At 33.3% G+C, this 23,859-nt stretch overlaps 1 protein-coding gene across 1 annotated transcript; it reads right to left on the reverse strand.

The window, feature by feature from the left end:
• Positions 1-5,990: 5,990 nt before the first annotated feature.
• LOC131049148 (MDIS1-interacting receptor like kinase 1) lies at positions 5,991-11,229 on the reverse strand. The gene is made up of 2 exons (XM_057983180.2): positions 8,039-11,229; positions 5,991-6,714 (listed from the first exon to the last, which is right to left on the reverse strand). The coding sequence occupies exons 1-2, from the start codon at positions 10,761-10,763 to the stop codon at positions 6,308-6,310; spliced, it is 3,132 nt and encodes a 1,043-aa protein (XP_057839163.2). The 5' UTR covers positions 10,764-11,229; the 3' UTR covers positions 5,991-6,307.
• Positions 11,230-23,859: the final 12,630 nt, after the last annotated feature.

Below are 23,859 nucleotides of genomic sequence, written 5' to 3' on the forward strand. Positions count from 1 at the left end.
ATTTTTATTTTATTATAAATTATTAATTTCTATTGCAATAATCGTCAATTTAAATTAAATATTGATCAAAATTGTCTTATTCCTTGGTTCCCTTAATCAATTGTTTATTCAAATAAACAAATCAATATTTGATTTTAATTTGTCCTCATTTTAGAAATTGAACATTTGTTAATCTTTCATGTAAGTTGTCATTTTTTGCAAGTTACACAAGTTACGCATTTATTGTATCATGCAAGTTACTTATTTATTATTATCATGCAAGTTATTTTTAAGAAGTTAGATATAATGGTCCTCACAATTTGAATACTAATCTTCTAGTAGGAAATGGGTTGGCATTTTCAAGAGGTTCCTCATTTCATAGAATTTATTTATTTTCAAGTCTTTGCAATAATGATCTCAATTTCAAGTTGCACTAAGATAATGTTTATTTAAGTTTTTAGTAGCATAATAGTTTCATTTCATAGTGTTTCTTAAGCTTCATAAGTAATTGGATAGATAACTAAACAAGAGGTGATGGAAACAAAAACCTTGTAGTGTTTAGTATCTATGGTGCCTCTGGGTCATGCTTACGGGTAATGTTGTCGTGTTGAACTACTCCACTTAACGCCTAATAAAGTTGCAACAACAATGTCTGTGGCATCGTCCCTATAAATCGTCAAGGAGTAATAAGGGTCATATGGAAGTTAAAATCCAAGGGGCATGTAATCCCCCTTGGATCAATAATCTAAAAAGATTAATTTTTAAATGAATTTACATCCGATCAGTTGAACTTTAGAAAACCCCATTAGGGTTTGGATGTGTGTGAAGATCTTAGAAATTTATTTATTTATTTTGATGAATTCAACAGATGATAATGGATTAAGGGTGTTAAAATAGGACTTAGTTATCTTAGGCCACAAGCGGAAGGCCACGTTGAGCCTTTTTGCTATAGAGATACCATCGTGGGTAGCAATCATAGAGAAACTGTCTGGGACATTGACCCTAGAAAGGGTTGTGTACCCACCATACAATTTACATTAAACCATAGTTTAGAAACTAGAACTACATACTTTATACCTTGATCTTGTGTCGAAACGGGTATGTAGGCAGTTTAGGGACGGAGTTATCCCTTGTACTCGGGTGTTCGGGGATGGGGATTATGTTTTGGTTATGGGTGAGTAGATGGTGTTCTGAAGTTCCTTAATTCCCTCAGTTAAAGGGTACAGATCATGCTAATTGGAAGATTAAAATTAATTCAATGCATACTCAAAAGGAATTTCGGTTGGATTCGCTTGACCTCCCGAGGCTTTAGGCCGAATTCTGAGGTGGAGTTCAAACTTGTTTAATTATTTCCTTATACTCCTAAAGATGACGACCTCAGTGCATTCCTAGTAGGGGAGTGTAGTCTTTAGAGAGTGGCTCAGGACCCAGATGGTCTCGATGAGTCTAAAGTCTCTGGCTAGAGCATATCTTATTTTTATGAATAGATGCCTACCCTGTTTGGGTAGATTCCTATCCCAGATTGGATAGATGAAACCTCATGTCTTGTATGGATAGATGTCTAACCCGTATGGCTAGATGTCTAACCCGTATGGTTAGATGCCTAGTCCTGTATGGATAGATGCCTAACCCATATGGTTAGATGCCTAACCCATATGGTTAGATGTCTATCCCCATTTAGATAGATGTACCCGAGTATGTGATTGAATCAAACATAATTAAGAATAAGTAAGAACAAGAAATCAATATTTATAAAAAAAAAAATCAGTTAAAATTTTGGGTTAATTTAAGTGGTTTATTACACTTACAAGAAGTCTCATTGACTTATAAAAGAATTTTGACAACAATCCGTATTACATGAACTGTGAAAATAGCATCTCCATATGCCTAGGTATAGTTCTGGTTAATCTCACTATCAGATCTTCTCTGCAACACACTCCTTCACATACTTCACACAAATTCCCTGCTATTGAATTATTGATACAATATTTGCACATAGAATCATATCTCTCAGTGATTATTACATTCATTTATACAAGTCATCAACCTCTATTTCAAGATCAATTAAACCCTCAATACAAATTACAAAATAAAAACCTACATGCTACAACAATGCATGCGAACCAAAAAAATGTCGGCTAAGACATGGTCTAGGCCCAAATAAATACCGCAAATATGCAACACCTCCAACAATTACGCCTCGATCATTTGCAACACACTACAACCACCAAGAATGTCACATAACATGAAGAACATCACCAGACAAAGAAAATCTTCAATAATGTGCACAATAATCAATGTGGACCACCAATACACATAGAAAATGATCTAAAGATATTCACAAGCAACATGAATCACACCACAACGACTGCAACAACTCAGATCACTAGGGGTTGTGGATTCTCTCCGCAAGGGACTAATCTCACCTCAACTTGCCCCTTCCTCGACCCCAACCTGGCAATAAAGTAAGTCCAAGGTAAGACGAGTTGGGCGCTAAGTTGGGTCGTGGGGATACCCCTGTCATTACCAAAACAAAAAACAAAAAAAAAACTCGGATCACTAGAGTCATCATCATCTCACTACTAGAGCTCAAGAACACCAACATAATCGACTGTCAACTTGAAATATTCGCTTGTGGATTTCCAAATCATTGACCAATCGAATTGAGGACACACATCAATGTCCAAAACACATCCCATACATCCGCAACTAAAGATATAGCAATTCCAAAGAAATTTGGAGTACAAACCAGAATATTGAATAACACGAACAACTGAATAGCATCCTCAATACCCAACCTCATAACTCGATCAAAACATCATGCAGACCTCTGCAAATGGGAATGAACCATCTACAAACAATATATCAGAAACCCTTTAATTTGCATCAACTCATTTGCAATACACAAGCTAAACCAACTCATTCAACCAAATTGCAACACTGGAATACACAGAAGAATATGTTGACATCAATGACAACACATCAACCAATGTCCAAGAACTAATAGTTGATACATACATTAGTTATAGTTTACTAAATTGAGGCTTTTGTTTTGAGAAGTAATTATTCTTTTGTTCTAAGAAGAAGTAGAGTTAAAGTTTAGGAATAATATTTATCCTCCTTGGTCTATATTTAATTATTTTATTTTGTGTTATGTATAATTTACAAGATCTTTCTATTAATGTTGTTGTTATAGTTAATTACTTGAATATTTAAGATAGTGAATTGAATAGTTATTAAACAACATTTGTTCCTCTTTTCATTGAAACATACTATGAGTAATCTTTTCTTAGGTTTTTCTTTAGACTATGTAATATTAGTGACGGTAAAATAATAAGCTGATAGGGTAATTATCAATGAAATGTTAGTTAATGAAAGGTTTATTTCCAATGGAAGCTAAGAGTTTAACCTATTAGATGTGAATTTGAGGTGTAGATCACAATGTTTGTTGAAATAATATATCTAATTTAAAATACTCTGACATTTTTTTAGGATATAAAAAAATTTGACTACTTGAACCTTGATGTTGAATTATGCTTATTTAGGTTATCATTAACTAGTTTTAGTATACGAATGTATATGCATATATGTACATATAAATATACATGTGATATACCTTCTTTTATTAATATTGCATAATCTTTAATTGATGAAATTTCCATTAATTCTACTATAAGTCTATATGCTCATTGAGAAGTGAATTTCATTATCATTGCATTAGAAACACGATGATTTATGAACATTCATACTAGAATTTTAACTTGCACTTTTAACATATAGACTACTTGTTGCATGAATGATAACATCTTGCATAGTATCGTTGCTCACATTATTAGAGTAGGAGAACCTTGTAGTAGATTTGTAATGGTGTTCATATGTGTGAGAAAATAAATATAAACATGCTCCTTTATGCTCTTTGTGATCATGTATGCATTTATGTGCTCTTGTATATTCATTCTAATTGGAGAATTCTTGGAATATTTTGGAACTCATGATAAGTTACTATGTTTGAGATGGATCTTGAATAATTGAATTGATGCTAATTAAATAAGTAAATATGCTATCTTAGAATACCACATAATTTCATTACTCTTGCCAGTATTAGTTTGATAGTCTTCCTTGTGCTATGTTGGGTATCTTTCATATCATGAAAGATTTTAGAGAAGTTTAAATACTTTGTGGTAGGGTGGAAACATGCTCTAGAAATGTTCTTGCTCGCAGTGTACTTTAAGGAGATAAATCCTAGGAGTTCCTATCAGGAAGGTCTTCATAATTTGTTCATATGTATTCACTATATTGACCTAATGGTCTATTGTAAAGGACTATATTTCTCTATTCATGTATCTATGTAATTATCACGTCTCTAATCTTGTAAATTTGAACATGCGTCTTTAATTTATGCTATTTTGTTTATGTTTTGTGAATTATGTAAAAATATAATTATGGAGGTCCTTACATCTTACTCCACTTCGTTGTTTCCTCATTATGATCAAGTCAATGTATTAGTAGAATTCATTGATTAAGAATATATCCAAACTCTTTTCCTATCCACTAATTCTACCCACCTTGTACTTTCTTTTTCTATCTATTTCCAATTGACCAAGCATTACATTCAATTGCTAATTCATTGTTCATTCAATAAAGTATACTAAACCACATCAACTATCAATGCCTAGTTTAGAAACCCAATAAGTCTAAGACTTAACCATTATTTTTATTTATTTATTTATTAATTTTTTTTTTTGATAGGTAATGGGCCGAAGATGATAAGGTATACATACCCTACCCCCTTGTGAGATTTGAACTTGTGACCTCACTTTCAAGAGCACAAGTTCTCCACCACCAGGCCAACTCTGGTTGTACATTATATACCCATATTGTTAACCAACATGATCCAAAACACATCAAACCTAAATAGGCCATACAATTCAAAAAATGTCTATGAAGCGAACTAAAAAGAAGGGACGAGACATTTATTAAATAGATTAAAAACCAAAACACATTGTTTGTCATTGCTCTTTAGTTTGTTGCATAGACGATTTCCACAATTCATTACTAAGACGAATCTCCTAAGAGTTATAATAAGTTTACATAAGGGTGAACCTTACATAATGTTTCTATATTAAAAACCAACAAAACTAGGGTGTTGATCCTTTAGACAAAATGACCTACTTCAACAACCCAAGACCTTACATAATGTTACATACTCACACCACCTTATTAATTTCAAAAAAACATTTTTACATAATATTACGTGTTGATCCTTTAGACAAAATGGCCTACTTCAACAACCCAAGACCTTACATAATGTTACATACTCACACCACCTTATTAATTTCAAAAAAACATTTTTACATAATATTACTATCTTAACACTTAAATTTAAAATAATCTATATTTGTTTAGGTTTATTTACCATAGCTAATTTGTAAAAAAACTTTAAAATTAAAAAATAAAATAAAAATGTTTCTTTTCTATAAGAAAGCTAAAACATGAATAATACCCTTAAAAAATTTCTTAAACTATTTTTATTATATTTAAAAGAAAACAAAAGATTATTTAACTATCTATATCTTTTAAATAACCACTGAAACCAAAATCAATTAAAAAATATTAAAGTGTAAATAAACTCGAAGGTCAAGCTAAAACCAGTTTAAATATTACTACAAATATAATTATTCATGGTAAAATAGTCATTCCGTTTGCCCCATAGATAAACAAGATCCTAAATATTCACCCAAGATTTTGAACCATCATTACCATTATCATCTTTTTAATCTTATATTGTCATAAAATATAAATTTATTTTACATCAATATTTTAAATCGAGCTTACCAAAAGTACCCATTCACAGTAAATAAAATGTTGTGGTGGAAGAGTGCATCTGAGAATCTAAATGGAAGTAGGCTTAACCGTCATATAATCCTGACAACCCAAATAAGAAGAAAAAAATCAATATCACAATCAGTACAAAATCTGACAATTTTCAATTTTCACATGTGAAGGAGATATATAATATAGCCTCGGCTATTTGACATTAAAACAACCATCAGACTGTCCATGTGATGGTCAGTAGAATACAATAAATCCTCGCATGTACCAATGCACATTGAGTAATACAAATATACATGGCAAAACAAGCTCCCAACTAACAGAATACATTCTTACAGCTGTTATCTTCAAAGTAGGGTACTGTTACAAACTAAAAAATATATGGGAGATGGAGATACTACAGTGGGTTGATGATGTAATGCTTCGGGCTTTCATCTTATAATATATGGCCTGATTCACTTTCTCCATTGGTGGTGATCATCTCTATTACCAGCATTTAAGTTGATTGCATTATTTGCAGACTGCATTCATGGTGATGAAACTGGTGAGCATCTTTAGTATTTCCACTGCTTTTCCTTCTGGGCATGGCTTCACCCAACATGGTGACCACATCTCTCATGGAAGGCCTGTCCCTTGGGATGCTGCTGGTGCACAACAAAGCAATCCTCAGCACTAAAATCATCTCCTCTTTTACAGAATTGGAGGAGCCTGCAACATTGGGATCTAAGGCCTGTTCCATACCATCCTTAACTCCATGTTTGGATCTCACCCACTCTACAATGTTCATTCCCTCTCCAAATTCAAGAGGCTCAATTGGCCTCTTGCCTGTCAGAAGCTCCATTAAGACCACCCCAAAACTGTATATATCACTCTTCTCATCTACCTTCAATGTGTATGCATATTCTGCAATGCCAACAGCAATGATTTGGACATTAGCATCTTCACACTACTGTAAAACAAAAAACTCCATTTATGTACTTGGACTGTGCAGACCCTTTTGCAGGGTATGTAGAGCTGAGGCTATTGGGATTATTACAGTTTTGGAGTGTTTGACCAACACAGATGAGGCAATTGGGTTTTTATGGTTTTACAGAATTGGGTATTAAAATGCAGAAGTTTTTGGTTTAAATTGTGTATGGTCTTTTTTCTCAACTTTTCCGATCACACTGAGTGGTCCATCATCAGAAAAAGGAAAGCAATCCATTAATGTGATGCGAAGCATAGAATTAAAAAACATACAAAGTTTAAACCAAAAGCTTTTACATCTTAATGTAATAAATGGTAAAAAATTAATGCTAACTAAAACTGAATACTGACTACTCATGTGATTAGGAGTAACCGAGAAACATTAGAAGACAAAGTAAAAGACCTGGTATAAGTCCCTATACCTACAATTTCTGGTGATTACATTTATATATAATATAACTTCCTTCTTAATTATTTATTTGTTCTTATATCCATGATTTATAATATAACTTCCTTCTTAATTATTTATTTGTTCTCATACCCATAATTTTTAATGACTACATTTATATATATCATATAGCATCTTCTTAGTCATTTACTAGTATATTCTAATTTACTTATCTCAATGTAGAAATGGTCATCCAGCCATCAGGATTCACCATCACATTGACAATTGTATGTTATATAACAAAAGTTTTGACTTCTCATCAATAAAGACTGTTGTTATTCATTTGAGGCATGGTAGAGTGAACAAGTTAGAAATGATCCTCATTGATGAGAAACTTCAGTTATGTTACATCCAGTCATGAATGTCATGATGCATCCTGATTGCTAGATAATCATTTCCTCCTAATCCATATTCCCCATACCCACAATTTCTGGCGTCTACATTTATATTTAATATAACCTATTCTTGAACTCGAATTTTACCTGTCCCAGTACCACTACATCTCCTAGTAACTATAATATTGGGGTTTTGGCTTTGCAGTTTGTAGGACTGAGGTGATTGAGCCACACAGAAATGAGGCTATTGGACTTGTATAGATTTTTCAAGATTGGGGTAATTTCTCCAGCGATCAGGTATAATACTTGAGTTGCTGGTATCACCTATGGTCCATGGTCATTGGGGGCTAACCCCATGTGACTGAGATCATTTGCTGACATAATGTCTGTGGGGAACTTCTAAAACAGCCAAGATGAGTAGGGACAGGTTATAAACACTGGTTAACTCAAAATCAAAATTGCTAGAGAACATACTAACCTGGAGCAATGTAACCGTAGGAGCCAGTAACAGTTGACATTGGTTCATTGTTCTCGACGAGCTTTGCCACTCCAAAGTCAGCAAGGCGGGCATTAAGATTGGAGTCAAGGAGAATATTGTTTGATTTGACATCTCTGTGTACAACCAAGGGAAAACAATCATGGTGAAGATAGCATAATCCCTGGGCGATCCCCACAGCAATATTATATCTTGTAACCCAATCTGCCAACATGTTGTTTTGTGAGGCTTCCTTTCCGTGCAAGGCTTCTGCCAGGCTACCATTTGGCATGTACTCGTAGATGAGCATTGGGTTTACATTGTTGTAACAGTAGGCCAACAATCTCACTATATTTCTATGTCTCAACGTTCCCAAGACATCTGCCTCTGCATGGAAGCTTGGGTCTTTGTAATCTTTGGCATGTTCATGGCTTCTCCAAAGCTTTTTCACTGCAACGATCTCACCGCTGGGCATCTCTGCCTTGTAAACGGTTCCTGTTCCACCTATTCCTATGATGTTGCTTTCCTTTATGCAGGCCAGTATGTCTGTGCTTGTGAAACTTAGTCTCTGAAATGCAGTCAGCCGCCATGGCCATTCATCACTGAGATAGATGTTGTCCTTGAATCTGATATTCCTGCAAAGAACCCCATCTTGAAATTTCCTGTAAAACAAATGCACCCCTACAAGTAAAATTGCCAGAGAAACTGCAAATATGATTCCAACTATCAGGACCAGTGATGTAGGTCCCTTCTTAGGTACATTGGGTGATTGCCCACTCATGTTGTCAGTAATGAAACAAGGATTGGGCAAAACTCCCCCACACAGTCCTGGATTCCCTGCTAAAGCATCTGGATTCAGAGACTTGAATATTCCTTCCCTTGGGAGTGGGCCAGAAAGATCATTGTGGGACACATTGAAGATCTCCAGGGCTGTGGAATTACCAAATGCAGGGGATATCATGCCGGATAGAGAGTTTTCAGAGAGGTCTAGCATGGCTAAAACGGGCAGTGAGGCAAGCTCTGGAGGGATGAGTCCACTCAATTCATTTTGTCTCAAATCTAGCCTTAGAAGCCTGTTGCACATCTTAAGGCTACTGGGAATTGTACCTGAAAGATAATTCTTAGACAAGTCAAGCACTGACAAGCTTGGGCATTCTCCAAAATCAGTAGGAATTCTACCAACTAACTTGTTGTTGGAAGCATAAAAGCTCTGCAGAATTGTCATTTGCTTCCACATATCAGATGACAGACCATCCTGAATCTCATTGTAGGAAAGATCCACAAAAGACAGTTTGGAGGCTTGGCTTAGATCAGGTGGGATGCTGCCATTCAGCCTGTTTCTGGCCAATTCAAGCCTTGTGAGATTAGGCAGCAATCCAAATCCTGCAGGGATAGCCCCAGAGAGCTGGTTATTGTGCATTCTTACTCTCCACAGAGAGGGGCAGTTAGCCAAACTCTTAGGAATAGGTCCTGAGAAACCATTGTTGAACATAATCAATCTGACTAGATTGCCTCCTCCACATAAATGGGGAGGTAGTGTACCAGTGAAGGAATTAGAAGAGACATCTAACCACTGCAGAGATGAGTTCCTGCCAAGCTCCTGTGGAAGTATCCCTGTAAAGGAGTTGTTCCAGATTTCCAGAGTCTCCAGTTCAGGAAGCTCACACATACTTTCTGGAATTCTACCACTGAAACTATTTAGCATAAGACTCAGAAGTGTTAAGCCCTTGAGCTTACCTATTTCATAAGGAAGGCTCCCTGAGAGGAAATTGTCTGAGAGATCTAAAGACTTTAGGGAACTCATGTTTCCAATTTCTCTAGGGATAGTTCCACTTAGCCTATTCTTGAAAAAAAATAAGGTATGCAACTTCCTTAACTTGCCTAACTCTGGTGGGATGATCCCAGAAATATTAGAAAAGGCAAGATCTAAATACTCCAATCTGCTCAGATTCCCAAGCTCTGCAGGAATTCCCCCCTCAAACTTATTATACGCCAATATAAGGTTCTCCAGCATTGACAACTTCCCTAGCTCTGGAGGAATATAACCTCCAATATTATTCCCAGAGAGTCCTAAAAATTTGAGCTTGGGCAGGCTCCCATATGAAGATGGAATGGTCCCATCAAAAAAGCTTCCTCTGAAGTCCAGATGCACCAACTCAGACAGCATACCAATATCCTCAGGCAATGACCCAGTGAAGTTATTGCTGTATGCAGAAATGTTCACCAGAGCCTTTGCTTTGGACAATCCACTGGGAAAGCTTCCATTAAAGAAATTCCTACTAATGTCCAAAACAATCAATTCAGTGAGATTGGCTATAGATCCAGGCAGTGGACCAGTGAAGCCATTGGAGGCCAGCTTCAAGCTTTTAAGTCTTCTCAGCATCTGAATATCTTCAGGCACATTTCCAGTGAGATTCATCCTTGAAAGATCAAGTTCTGAAACTCTTCCCTCATCATTGCAGCTCACTCCAGACCAGCTACAATATCTCTCCAATACATCTGGTCTCCAGTCATGGAGGTGGCCCAGAGGGTCATCCAGATTGGATCTGAGCCTCAGTAGCACCTTCCCATCTTCATACAGATCAGTACCACAAGCACAGAAAAACAAAAACACCACTGTAAGTAGTCCTGAATATGCAACTGAAAACACCATGTTTAAAGCTTCTGATAAGCTCCAAACAATCTGATCAATCTCCTCCACCTTCAGTACTCCATTTTTTCTTCTCATTCAAATAGTGTGCCCAATCTGAACACACCCAACTCCTCCATAGCCAGAAACTCAAAGCCAAAACTACTGCCAACACTCCAAAACTACTGCAAACACTCCATATCAGCTACAGGGGATCAACCTGACTTAAGCACAGGACTGAAACATTCATGAATTCCACTAAAAGCTCACTATTTCCCCCCCATGGATTGCAGAAGATTCTCAGCAGCAAAAGCCCAGGATCCCATGCTCAAGCCCGGATTCGATTTGCCTGCACCATTGGGGATTGATGCTTCTGCCACCCTGATCAACCCAACTATAATACAGACTGACTGCCAAAACTTTTCATTAGTGGCTCAATAATTCAAGAGCAGACTCACAATTAATAACAAAGATCTCACTACCATTTTTATATCTGATCTTGTCTTAGATTACATGCTGCTTAAACAAATATATAATATAATATGATATGACATAGTCTCGATCTAAGCTTCTAATTACAGTCTTCCATACATAATTTTTTTTTAACTTCATCTGCACAATTTACAAAATACGTTAGTGGATGGCATTGTCATCGACATTCTTTTGACCTCCGATGGAATTAAAGATGATCACTTCCACGACTTGTCATTTACCCTGCTTTGGAATTGGGAATTTTCATATAAAAATTAAAGTGGATTCCTTTAATAAGTGTGAAAAAATTCAATCCCTCTAAAACTTTAATGGCTAAAGTAAAATGCTTCAATGTAATATAAGCTTTTGAGTTAAATCATGAATTTACTTTTGTAGTTTTACACGTTGGCAATCATATATCTCATGTACTTTAATCTCAAAAATTGTTGTTCTCATTCGCTAGGTGTTAATTGGATAGACAAAATACTTTGATGCCTAATGTTTCTTACTTTTTATTAAAAAAATTTAAGGGATAATTTAACTTATAGTAAGGGATAATTTAACTTATAGTAATGTTTTATAGAACATTAAAATTAGTTTTAGGAGGGATTCAAGATGATTATTTAACAAATAAAGAAGTATTATTTGTATAATTACAATAAACAATTTATATGCATGTCATTGTCATCCATTTCAGACTATTTTATATATAAATATTTGTAAGTATGCACACCATCAAAATTAATTATTATAAACAATTTATTATACATATTATTGTTGTAGTCTTATAAAACAAACTGTATATAAATATTTATTTAATTATACCCAATACCTTAATTCATAATAACAACCTTTATAATTAGTTGTTCTATTATAATTTAATATTGTTCTCTATCTTTGTGATTTTTTTTTTAAGAATATTGTTCTTTATCTTTAAGAAATTTATTTAAGAAATATAATAACATTTAAATTTAAATTTTATTGGGTTGAAGTTGGATACTTATGTGGTAAAGCACGAGGTCCAATCTCCCCTCAACCCAGATGATAATGGAGGATGTGGAGGCCCTGTCTCGCTTTCATGTTAAAAATACAATAAAATTTATTATATTATAAAAATATTTCAAAAAATAGACAAATACATTTCTAATTATATACTTCTTTTAATATATTCATATTTTAAAATTCATTTTAATTAAAATTTATTTTTATTTTCATTTAAACAAGATAAATAGTTTTTAAGGAATGTTAAAATCTAATCTAATAATTTAATATTATTTTCTATGTATATGAATTTTATTTTAAAAATATAATAATAAATTTAAAATTTATTAATATTAAAAATATTTTAAATAAAAAAATTGTAATTATATTTTATATCTTTTAATATATTCATTCTAAAATTTAATTTTATTAAAACACATTTTTTTTAAAGTATTGTTTATAATTTAAATTAGAAAAATGTTTTTAAAAAATCTATTTCATGAATAACATAATCATTTTATATTATTTTTTTAAATTAAGATAATTTCATTATTTTTAGTTAAAAAATATGTAATTATATTAAAGTCACTTTTCATAAACCAAAATTAAAAATCCTTTTGTATTAGTGCTCCACATAATTATAATTCTAAAAGTAACTTGTAAAATTTCATAATAAAATAAGAACACTTGAAGATATTTTGTACATAACTTTATCATGGCCGTATAACATGTAAATCAATCTGAATGGAGCATTTGAATTTTCATGACTATGTAGTAAGTAAATCACAACTTTAATGTGTACTTTGTGCTATCATTGTACTCATACACTCAACCTTTACGCAGAACCTTCGCTTATAATTTGATTATTACATGCAAAACCATTTTCATTTTATTCGCATGCTCATCATAAATTTATTATTAAAAATTATTTTAATCTTAATCATTCTCAACAGGGTGCATATATAGTCGTTATCATTTTTATAAAATATCTTTATACATTATTGTTTATTTAATTTTATCCAATATTTTAATTCTTCAAATTTATATATTTATTTTTTTATTATAATTTAATATTATTCGATTAACAATAATAAATGAAAGAATAGAAACATTCATTAAATGATTTGTAAGAATTCTATAAATTTGATTGTGTTTAAAATTTTTGCCTCAACGTTTTGGATCACACTTTGTGGTCTATCATCGGAATAATGAGAGCCAAAGGAATCAAATAAGAGAAGATGTTAAGTGCAGACCAAGCCCAAATAAAAGAAGGGAAGAGTGAGAGAAATGAGGCACAAAAATTGAGAGACCAAGATGGTCAAAGATTAAAAGTGGAGGATAGAAAGGGCAAGACAAAAAAGAAAGAAAATAAAACTAAATAAACAAAAATAATTAAAGGACAACAATAGAAAGAAGATAAGAACCAAAGTGAAATTGATAAAAATACGAAAAAAGAAGGGAAAATGAGGCACGATAAAATAAAGCAAGAAGGAAGGGAAACATACAATAAAATAATAATAACACTATTAAATAAAAGCACCTAAAAGAACAAAAGACTAACAAATCAAGAACTATAAAAAACAAAGACAAAAGAGAGAGGAAGAAGAAATAAAAAGAAATAAACAAGAAGAAATATATATGTATGTATGTATACATATATAAAAAAATATAATTTTGATCACACACACATATGTATATGTATATATGTACACACACACACACATGCACATGTGTGTGCGCACACGCACGCACCACATACACATATATCACAAAAAAAAAAAAATATTAAGACAATTAAAACAACAGAAAAAAAATGCAAATAAAAATTACCTAAAAAAAAAGAAAAAAAAAAAAAAAGGTTTGAGGACCACTAAAGAAAGACAGGGAAAGAGAATGAAAACTAGAAAATAAACGACAATAGAAACACGCAAGGGGGTGATAAAGGATGAGGGAAAAAACAAGGGGAAGAAGAAGACACCAAAATGCATGACCAAGAGAAGAGAGAGGTAAGGAGATGGAAGGCGATCACCAAGAAAAAGAGAAAGGAAAGGAGAAGCCAAGACAAGGGGGAGGAAGAAAGCCGAAAGGAAAGGGGAAGAAAGAAACAGAGAGCAAGGAGGGAAGAAGAGCAAGAAGGAAAAGGATTGGGTCAAGGAAGGATGGGGGAGAAATAAGGGCAAGGAAAAGAAAGGAAGAAAAAGAAAAAAGGGAGGCATGGGGGAGACGAGGGAGCAACACAACCAACGAACAGAACTGATAGGCCAGGGGACGATGAGGGGTAGAGAGGAAAATATAAGAAAAAAAAGGAAAAGGAAGACTATCAGATCTTGGATAATAAGGTTGCTAAGACACACTAAGACTCCAACTATCATCACGGTTAAGGTTGGTAGGGTGATTGTAGATCTCAATAGCTTCCTTGAGCTTTCTTTTGAAGAAATTTTTTTCTTTGAACAAGACTTGGGGTGCTCTGTAGACAAATATGGTGATTGGTAGAGAGAGAGTGGTCAACAAGGGCTAACTTTAGGGTCCACTCATGCTTGATATCTGCACTAAGAAATTATAAACAATCAATGGTTTAACATAAATAACCAAAGGCATTAAGAAAGCATGTAGTGATGTTGGTGAAGTTGATGGTGCTTTACTATGATGCTATGAATGCATCTTGAATTCTTATGCTTAAGAATCCTAGGTTTGTAAAAGTGAATTAGAGTTTGACCTTAAATATAACATACTAACACAAAAGTTAACATATTTTTGTATTTTAGTTATCTTAGAATATCTAGTTGGGTGGAATTGTGAGAGCATACACTTAAATTTGGATTTTAAAAGTTCAAGGTCATTTTCACACTCTTGGACTTGATTCAAAGTAATGAATAAACAAATTAAGAGTTAGGATTCATCCCTAGGGATGTGTCTATATGGAATCGAGTAGGGGTCATGTTATTTTCTAACTTTTGTGCTTAAGAATATATCACTTATACACTAGTCATTGCACTAAGAATAGCTTTATCAAAATGGGCCCAAAATGAAGGGAAGCATAGATAGCTTTAAGAAAAACCTCTAAAAATGATATAAAATCATGGTTTGGTGATCTATAATTTTTGGAAAATTGATTTGCATTTTGGAATAAGTCTCTGAGTAAAAAATGTACACATTTTACAACAATGTTGATTTTTGCTCACAAATTGCAGGCAACTTTATAAAAATATTATTGGGTGATTTTTGATTGCAAATTTCAGACAAATTTATTGGGTGAATTATTTACTACTTTACAACATTACATAATGTGGATAGTGAAAATATTATGTTGCAGAAGGATTTAAAGAATAATTAATTGGTAAACCTTGCATCATCTAATGAATGATGATCAACAACTTAAGTTGCATTCTATGAGGAAATTTGGACACATCCACACTTTCGATATTTTTTTTAGGATAGATGTAGTAAAGAAATAAGTGCTAATCACCAATAGTATTTGTTGTAGGTTCCATGAAGCATTAATACACTATTATGTGAAGAGGTATAACTATAGTGGCAGTAAGAGGTGGAGTGTAATGGTATGAGTGTGTTAACAAAAACTTATAAAGAACAAACATAGAAAAATAACAATATAAAAAACACAATTGACATATATTTGAAAAAAAATATAAATTTTATTAAGGGGTAAATAGGTTTTAATAAGCTCCAAAACCTAGATACAACACCATGTCAGTAGAAAAATACTAATCAACAATAAAATGAATAAGATTTTGAAAGGGCGTAAAATCTTAATACAATTTAAAGAGTCAAACTCATACATAGCTATAGCTAAGGTGCTAAAACAAAGCCAATCCTTCACTAGTATGCGTGATCCCATCCTAGCAATTCACAAACACTTAACCCAAAGGTGGGATTCTAAAATTGATATAGGAAGACCTATCTTCTTTCTTTGAATAATCATCCATGATGTACATCATTATCCAAATGTTCTATAGTGATGGAGGAGTCTCTATGATACATTTTCTAGAATACACTATTAAGTAGGTCCTAAAACCAAGGAGAAAGGAGGAGCATCCTCATCTATCACCTTGACCTAAGTCACCATGTGTGAGAAAAGAGAAATTATTTCATACGAAGTTAAAATTTGCACAAAATCCTTAGGAAAAGATGGAATCAACAATCTACCAACACAAACCATCATTAAAACCAACTAAGCCTCAATAGCCAAGGAAAGATCAACCATAGAGAGATCCCTCATAATAACATGGACCTTCATGGCCACATCAAGATCCATTAATAGGGGTCCAAAGGAGAACCATCGTCCTTAGAATAAACAAAAATCCCCAATAATCAAATGTTTTAGAAGGGCATTTTTTTCTAAGTAATCGAGAATCCAATTGATTAGTGAGAGTAGGGGCAATCGAAATCAAGCTATCCAATAGTGAGGCACTATTGAGAATAGAAGGAATGAAATTCACAACTAATGGCCTATCTAAGCTTTTCCCACATATTTAGTATGGCCATGAACACATCCTCATCATCTAATTTTTTCCCACTTACGTATCAAAATCTAGTCACTTCAATAAATAGAAGCATTTGATAAATGATTTGTAAGAACTCCAAATTATTGTGAGTGATATTATTCATATTATTGTCTAGGACCTATGTCTAAAAGTGGTTGGTTTCAGTATGCACTGTAGGAGGTTTCTAGATGAGGAGGTTTGACATAAATAATCAAAGGAAATAGAAAGAATGTAGTGATTTTGACATAAGTTGATGATGCTTATTGAACACACAAGAGTAATAAGTGAGCACACAAGAGTATTGAAGGGCGGGGGGGGAGGGTGAATTAGTACTCAAATAATTTCTCTTTAATCTAATCAACAACCATTAATCAATAGTAACTATCTAATTGCAAGAATGAAAACATTGAAGCACACATCCATAACACCATATTTATGTGGAAAACCCAATAAGGAAAAAACTACGGTGAGAAAGCTGCTTGGAGCTACTATACAAATCCAACCTCACAATAGCATAAACGAGATTAAAACTTTGTTTTAGGGCTACAACCCAAGGAAGTAACAACTCATTGAAATACAACAAACTTATTTTAGGGAATCAACCTAAGGAAGATACAACTCCCTAAAGTATAAATTCGGGACATAAGAATGATTGCAATTTGATGGCTTTAATCCATTGATCAATCAACAATAATTATGTTCTACATCGTTAACTGCTTCCATTTCAGTCTTCGGCATTTGCACATTCTCAACACACACACACACACAATTTCATTCAACTATTTTAATCTTATATATGTATCCACCATAATCTTCAAAATATCAATCAAGTTGGCTCCAAGATGACATATAGATGAGACATGAATTGATTTCATAAGTCATCCACATGAAATACTCTTTGCAAGTATCAACAAATCAAATAAGCTAATAATAGATGAAACATGTAAAGCATTACACAAGTCGGCCACAAAACTCATAAGTCGTGAAACATAATGTGTTGTGATTCAAAAAAAGACTCAACTAGACCTTAACACATGTCAATGCAAATTCTCAAGGAGGAAAAGACAAATTGACACATGGCACCATCATGAAAACAATGTCCTATCAACCTATCATCCATTAGATACCTAGAGAAACAATACTAAAATGATTTGCAACACAAGAAGGAAATGAATATCACTATGTGAATCAAGATACATACACTTTTACCCTTTTCAAACAATTTTGCATACATCCATTTCAGTATATGATTGCTACTTGCTGGCACAAGTACATAACCATTTGAACATGTGAAGACAGAGCATACCAGTTCAACTATATCATTTTGACACTATGAAAATTAACTTAAGGTATACCAAATCATCTAGAACTTGACTAGAGAATACCTTAGATATCCATGAGTATATCTTCAAAACCACATGACCATGTCAAATATTACATTGGAATGAAGAGTATTCTAACTTGATCTCTAAGACCCTTTACACTACCTTAGCATAGTCCAGTACACTATCAATTCTAACTTTATTTTTGGAAGAGGTTTTGGCCTAAAACTTTGAAAATAACATCTTTATAGCTCAAAAATCTTAACTTCTGAACCACAAGATAATATCTTGCAATGTAGAGGAGTGCAGATTGGATTACTGTGTTTTTGTCTTAGTAGATAGTCGACTAATATCATACAGTTTTATCGTTCCTTACCACTATGTGCAGTATGTCAAACATATAAGTTATCACTACAAATCACTTCAGACATGTGTACTCACTATTGCATCTAACTTAATCATCCAAATTTATTGTCTTCATTACAAATTTGTAACATCATAAATTATAACTCTACACAATTTACACATTTTTGTGCTCCTACTTTAGTATTTTCTATCTTGGCTCTCTCCTTAAGTCTATTTTCAACTTTTTCACCTTGAATATGATGTCATCTGTCTGCACAAATAATTGAACCTATGCCTCAGGCTATGCACCCTGATCTCTTGCTTGTTTTTCCTATTTTTGGTGGACCATGGTGCCTAGGGCATCCTAGTCCCAGGACCATGTCACCTGGGGCATTTTGGTCCTCCTTAAACCAGACCTGATATAAATGGGTTGGTGCACTTTCTCGCCTCAATAATCTCAGTTCTCAGTGTCTCAAATTTACCCTTAGAGGCCAGCCTAATCAGTAAATTACATTAGGAACCTTATATAAGAGAATTATTCCCATTCATTTTCATCTAAGCAATGTAAGACTCTAAGCATAACTAGCACATTTTTTCATCAAGAATTCTCAAGAATTCAAGGTAGCATTCCATCCCACCATATCCTTCAAGCATCATGGAGCAACATATCTACATTAATCTCCATGCAAGAATGTGTGTTTGATTAGGTCATTCATGTTCGTGTTATGTCATGTTATTGCATCAACACTTGTGATCATATATAAAGATAATTGCATCATCATCCATTATCAATTGAAATAAATTTGAGGTATATCATTTAGCATTTACTTCAGTATTTCCATTTACAAATTCAATTCAATTCAATGGTTAATTCTATACCTGGGATTTGATTTAGAGAAATCCCAATCAACAACATCATTTCCCTTCTTTTTGTGTGTAGACAACAAATCTATGAGCCATAGATGGAGATTATAGCAGAGGAGATGACGATGATAAATTCTAAATTTTGTAGAGGCAAAAAATTAGAGGACCGAGATGAAAGTCGCCAGGGTCCCAAGAATTTTTTATGAGTTTCTTAGAATAGATTCTATACGACATACTAATTCTATAAGATTCCAGTGTATTCAAATCTTACATTAGGGATCAAGATGCAAATTGCCACATGGTCTCACATTTTGGGATTGAACTTGCTATCATATGTGCTTCTCTGATTCTCTTGTTTAGACTTTTCTTCATGCCTCTGTATCTCATATGTAGCTTATTGTTTCTGTTATTTCATGTTAATTATTCATCATTCACCCTAGATCTAGCATTTAAATACATTCAAATAATTATCAACTACACAAAGGAAAAAGAACTTGATCTTTATTCAATCCTCTTGCATTGGATTAATTGAGTTCTCCCTTCCTTTAATTCTTTGTTTGGAAAGTTAGGTCATTTCCTAGTTTATAAGGCTTAACTTGTGAAACCCTAATTTTCCATCCATTACATTTTGGTGAATTTGACGTGCCTCATTCTTATTTCTGATTTTCATTTTCATATTTTATTTATATATGCATTTCATTCATTTGTATTTATAATCATTTATGAGATATACCATCACATTATATACACTTTGAGGTCTAGTTCACCATACATTACATTTTGGTGAACCCAATGCTTTTACTTATTTCTGATACATGATTTTCAGATTTGATTATTCATAATGGAATTCATGATATCTAATTGATTTTCTATTTCACATGTGATTACATTATTTATTAGCTATTTTTATCAAAATAATGTGTTAGATAATAGTTTCTTCGATGTCATGTTGCTTGCATTCTTTCATAGTACTTTCACATATTGCATAATAAGGGTTTCAACAATACTTGCCACTTATAAATCATTTTCAAGGATTTTATCCATGTTTCATGTTGTTATATAATTACATTTTTAAGGAAATTAATGGAATATGTTGATTTTATTAAAGCTTTGGTAGATAATACCCCTAACAATCCTAGAGATGACACTGAAAAGACTAGCACTTGTACCTCTCCTAGGGTATCTTATGTTAATGAGGAAAGAATTAGTACTCCTATCAATGATCTCTCTAATGGAGAGGCAACATTTAAGAGCAACATTGAATTGTATTATTCTCATATAGAGACTTTAGAGCAAGAGGGACAAGGTAAACATTTTGGTATATCAATCTTTCTAGATCCTCCTTATTCTCCTAGAGTTTATCTTGATCATCAACATATTTATAGGAAATATGATGTTATGCATTTTATTCATGACATGTCTCATAATATAACTTTGAGCAATGATGAATCCTTAGATGATAAGGATCCTTCTTCGCATCCTAGCAAAGTGAACATGAATAATGATGATAGAAAGGAGAATCTTCCTATAAAGATATTACTTCCTCATCTATTCATCCCTTTGGTCCTTCAACATCCCCTTACACAAAAAATTTAAAATAAATTCATAATGAAAGCCATTCTCCTTCACAATAAAAAAAACATCTAATGAGATTGGCTATGATATTATTTTAAAACAAGGCTACAATGGACAAGGAATTGGAAAACAAGAACAAGGAATCAAGGTCCCTATATATTCTCCCTCACAATGCACTAGAAAAAGGTCTAGGATATAGGCACATTCATCATCTCAAACATCTATGAATGATCTCCTTAAATTTCAAAATCTTAATGAGTATTTTACAAAAAAGAGAAAATTTTGCCCATCCAAAAATCCTCCTTCCTGTTGTGAGAATTCGCTATGAAGATAACCACCTAATATCTAGAGGACAAATGGAAAGCACAACAAGAAGAGAGAAATTAATAATGTGATAATAATAAAAGATATTCCTATCAATGATGCAATACAATATGATCAACTAGGTTATCAATGAATGTATATTGCATAGGAGACCCCTTGGTTATATAGCCAAGGTGAGAACATATGAGTGCATAATATTGTGACAAGTGTCATAATCATATGACATAAGACAAAAAGTGAAAAGCTATCATCCCACCTAAAGTGAAAAATTGATAGTGTGATAACACCACTAAAGGTGGATATGATAATGTGATAAAGGTACTAAATGTGGAGACACCACATAAAGTGAAAATGATAGCATAATAAGTCCACCTAAAGTGGAAATGCTCCAACTACTCCTATGTAATTTCCTAAATAAGCTTAAGTAAAGTGTAATTAGGAACTAGATGACAAATAAGCAAGGTACCCCCCCTTAAGTGCAACTTAGGGAGATGTGCACAAAAGCTATCAATGCAAGATGGGTCCCAAATAATTGGCCATATTAGGTACCCATGCACAAATGCAATGCAATCTCTCACAAATGGAGAAAGGGAGAAAACCTAGTGGGACAAAACTCCTCCCCAAAAGAAAGATGAAAATACACAACACTCTCAAAGAAGAATGAGAAGAACAAAATCTCATGTGAGGAAAAAGTCCCTCTAATAAGAGAGAAGAAGAGAGACCATGAAGGCCTCCCTCAATGAAGAATCTCTTGCAAAGATGGTCCAAGGTGTCAAACAACATTCCTCCCCATTAAGAAGAAATAGAGACAATGTTACACCAAGAATGACAAAGTGTGACAAAACCAAGTAACACTGTTGATAAAGAACTATCGATGAATCACTCGCTGTAATATGATATAGATTAGGCATTGAGACAACCTATATGAGCATAAACTACATGCTCAAACTACATACATTCTCAATTGGAGACATTACCAAGTCTCACAAGATAGTTCCTAATCTACTGAGTACAGGAGGATTACATCAAACATGTCATCAATGACAAAGTACAAAGAGGTGGGGCACTTTATATTAGTGCAAGTACAAAATAGCTCATGCAAGAGAATACAACGATGACATGACAAAGATGCAAATTTGGAAACTGAAGCTGATGCCACCAAAGAGATGTCTTGCAAAAACATGACTCCTAAAATAGCCCTCTGATTGGTATGTTGCCAAGAAGAAAAAAGGACAACTACCGCCCTCGACTGTCAGTTGGAGGATTGATCGTTGCATGAGGCTTGATAAGTGGTAGAAAAAAATTATTTCCAAGTTTGCTTATTAAGTGAAAAATTGTTTTGTTTTTTAATTATTTAAAAGTCTTAATAAAAATATTTATTAAAAATCAATAAAGATAATTTTGAATTTTTTGAGAAAAAGTTTATTAAAAAATTAAAGAAAAAACAACATATTTTTTTTTAAAAAATAAAATAAAATTTAAAACTTAATAAAGGAAAAAATATTTATTATTTAATGAAAAACTTTATTAATAACTATTAGTAAAAAATTGGTTTAAAATTAAAAAAAATAAAATAGAAACTTTATTAAAGAAATTTTTTATTTATACATGATTTATTAAAAAAACGAATTTAAATTTTTTGAAAAACTTTAAACAATAAAAAATTTAATAAAAAATGTGGCAAGGGCCACCAACGGGCAGTAGATAGTCTATTGTACCTATAGGTACGCCTGCAGGCCCAATAACAGTCCCCCTCTCCCCAAAATTATTTATTTATCTTTTAAAAAAAATGAAAACAAAAAAGACTCCAGAAATTAAATTAATTTTTTTTGACAGAATTACAAAGATTTAATTTAATTTTTTTAATAATAGCCTACCTACACATGGAAACGTCTATACAACAAGTTGAGGAGGGGAATTTTCTTAGCTCCAAGTGACAATGGCCTATTTGGGCGAATGAACATATATTTCTAAGGTTCTTGAGCCTTCTAAGTGCAATGGAAGGACTTGATATGGCCCAAAATGCTCATAAATTGTAGACTGCCCCTGGAACAGGTAACCACCCTCCCCCTTCAAATGCTTGCAGATTTAGCCTCCGGTGTTAGATTTGGATGAAACAAAAGGCGATTCCAACTTTCTTGAACCTCCTCAATCCAATGGCAACCTCATATTGGACCTATTAAGCTCCAATATTGGCATGCAATAGAAAGCTACAAAATGCAATTCCCCAAATTACACCAAAATTCTCTCCAAAATGACAATCCAAAGAGACTCTAAAAGATTTGATACCATGTAAGAATTGGTTACGAAGGTAGCTACCCAAGATCTAGAGGCCAAATAGGAAAGCACAACAAGAAGAGAGAAATAATGTGACAAGAATAAACTGTATTCTTATCAATGATGCAATACAACATGATCAGCTCAATTATCAACGAATTAATATTGCATAAGAGACACCTTGGTTATATAGCCACGATGAGAACATAGGAGTGCATAAGATTGTGACAAGTGTCATAATCAAGATATAGGACAAAAAGTGAAAAGGTATAATCCCACCTAAAGTAGAAAAGTGATAGTTTGATAACACCGCTAACTTCTTTTGGTGGATAATAATGCATAACAAGATCCTCACACAAGACAACCTCATTAAAATAGGCTTTCAACTCCCAAATAGATGTTTCCTATGTAAGGAGGAAGAGTCCATTCCCCACATCCTTTTACATTGCCAATTTTCTATAGGTGATAGGAATGTTCCTTGACATAATAGGACTCACACCCGAATTAGGATTCAATTGTGGTTCTGGGAATCCT

This window comes from Cryptomeria japonica, chromosome 2 (assembly GCF_030272615.1).
Source record: "Cryptomeria japonica chromosome 2, Sugi_1.0, whole genome shotgun sequence".
NCBI lineage: Eukaryota > Viridiplantae > Streptophyta > Pinopsida > Cupressales > Cupressaceae > Cryptomeria > Cryptomeria japonica.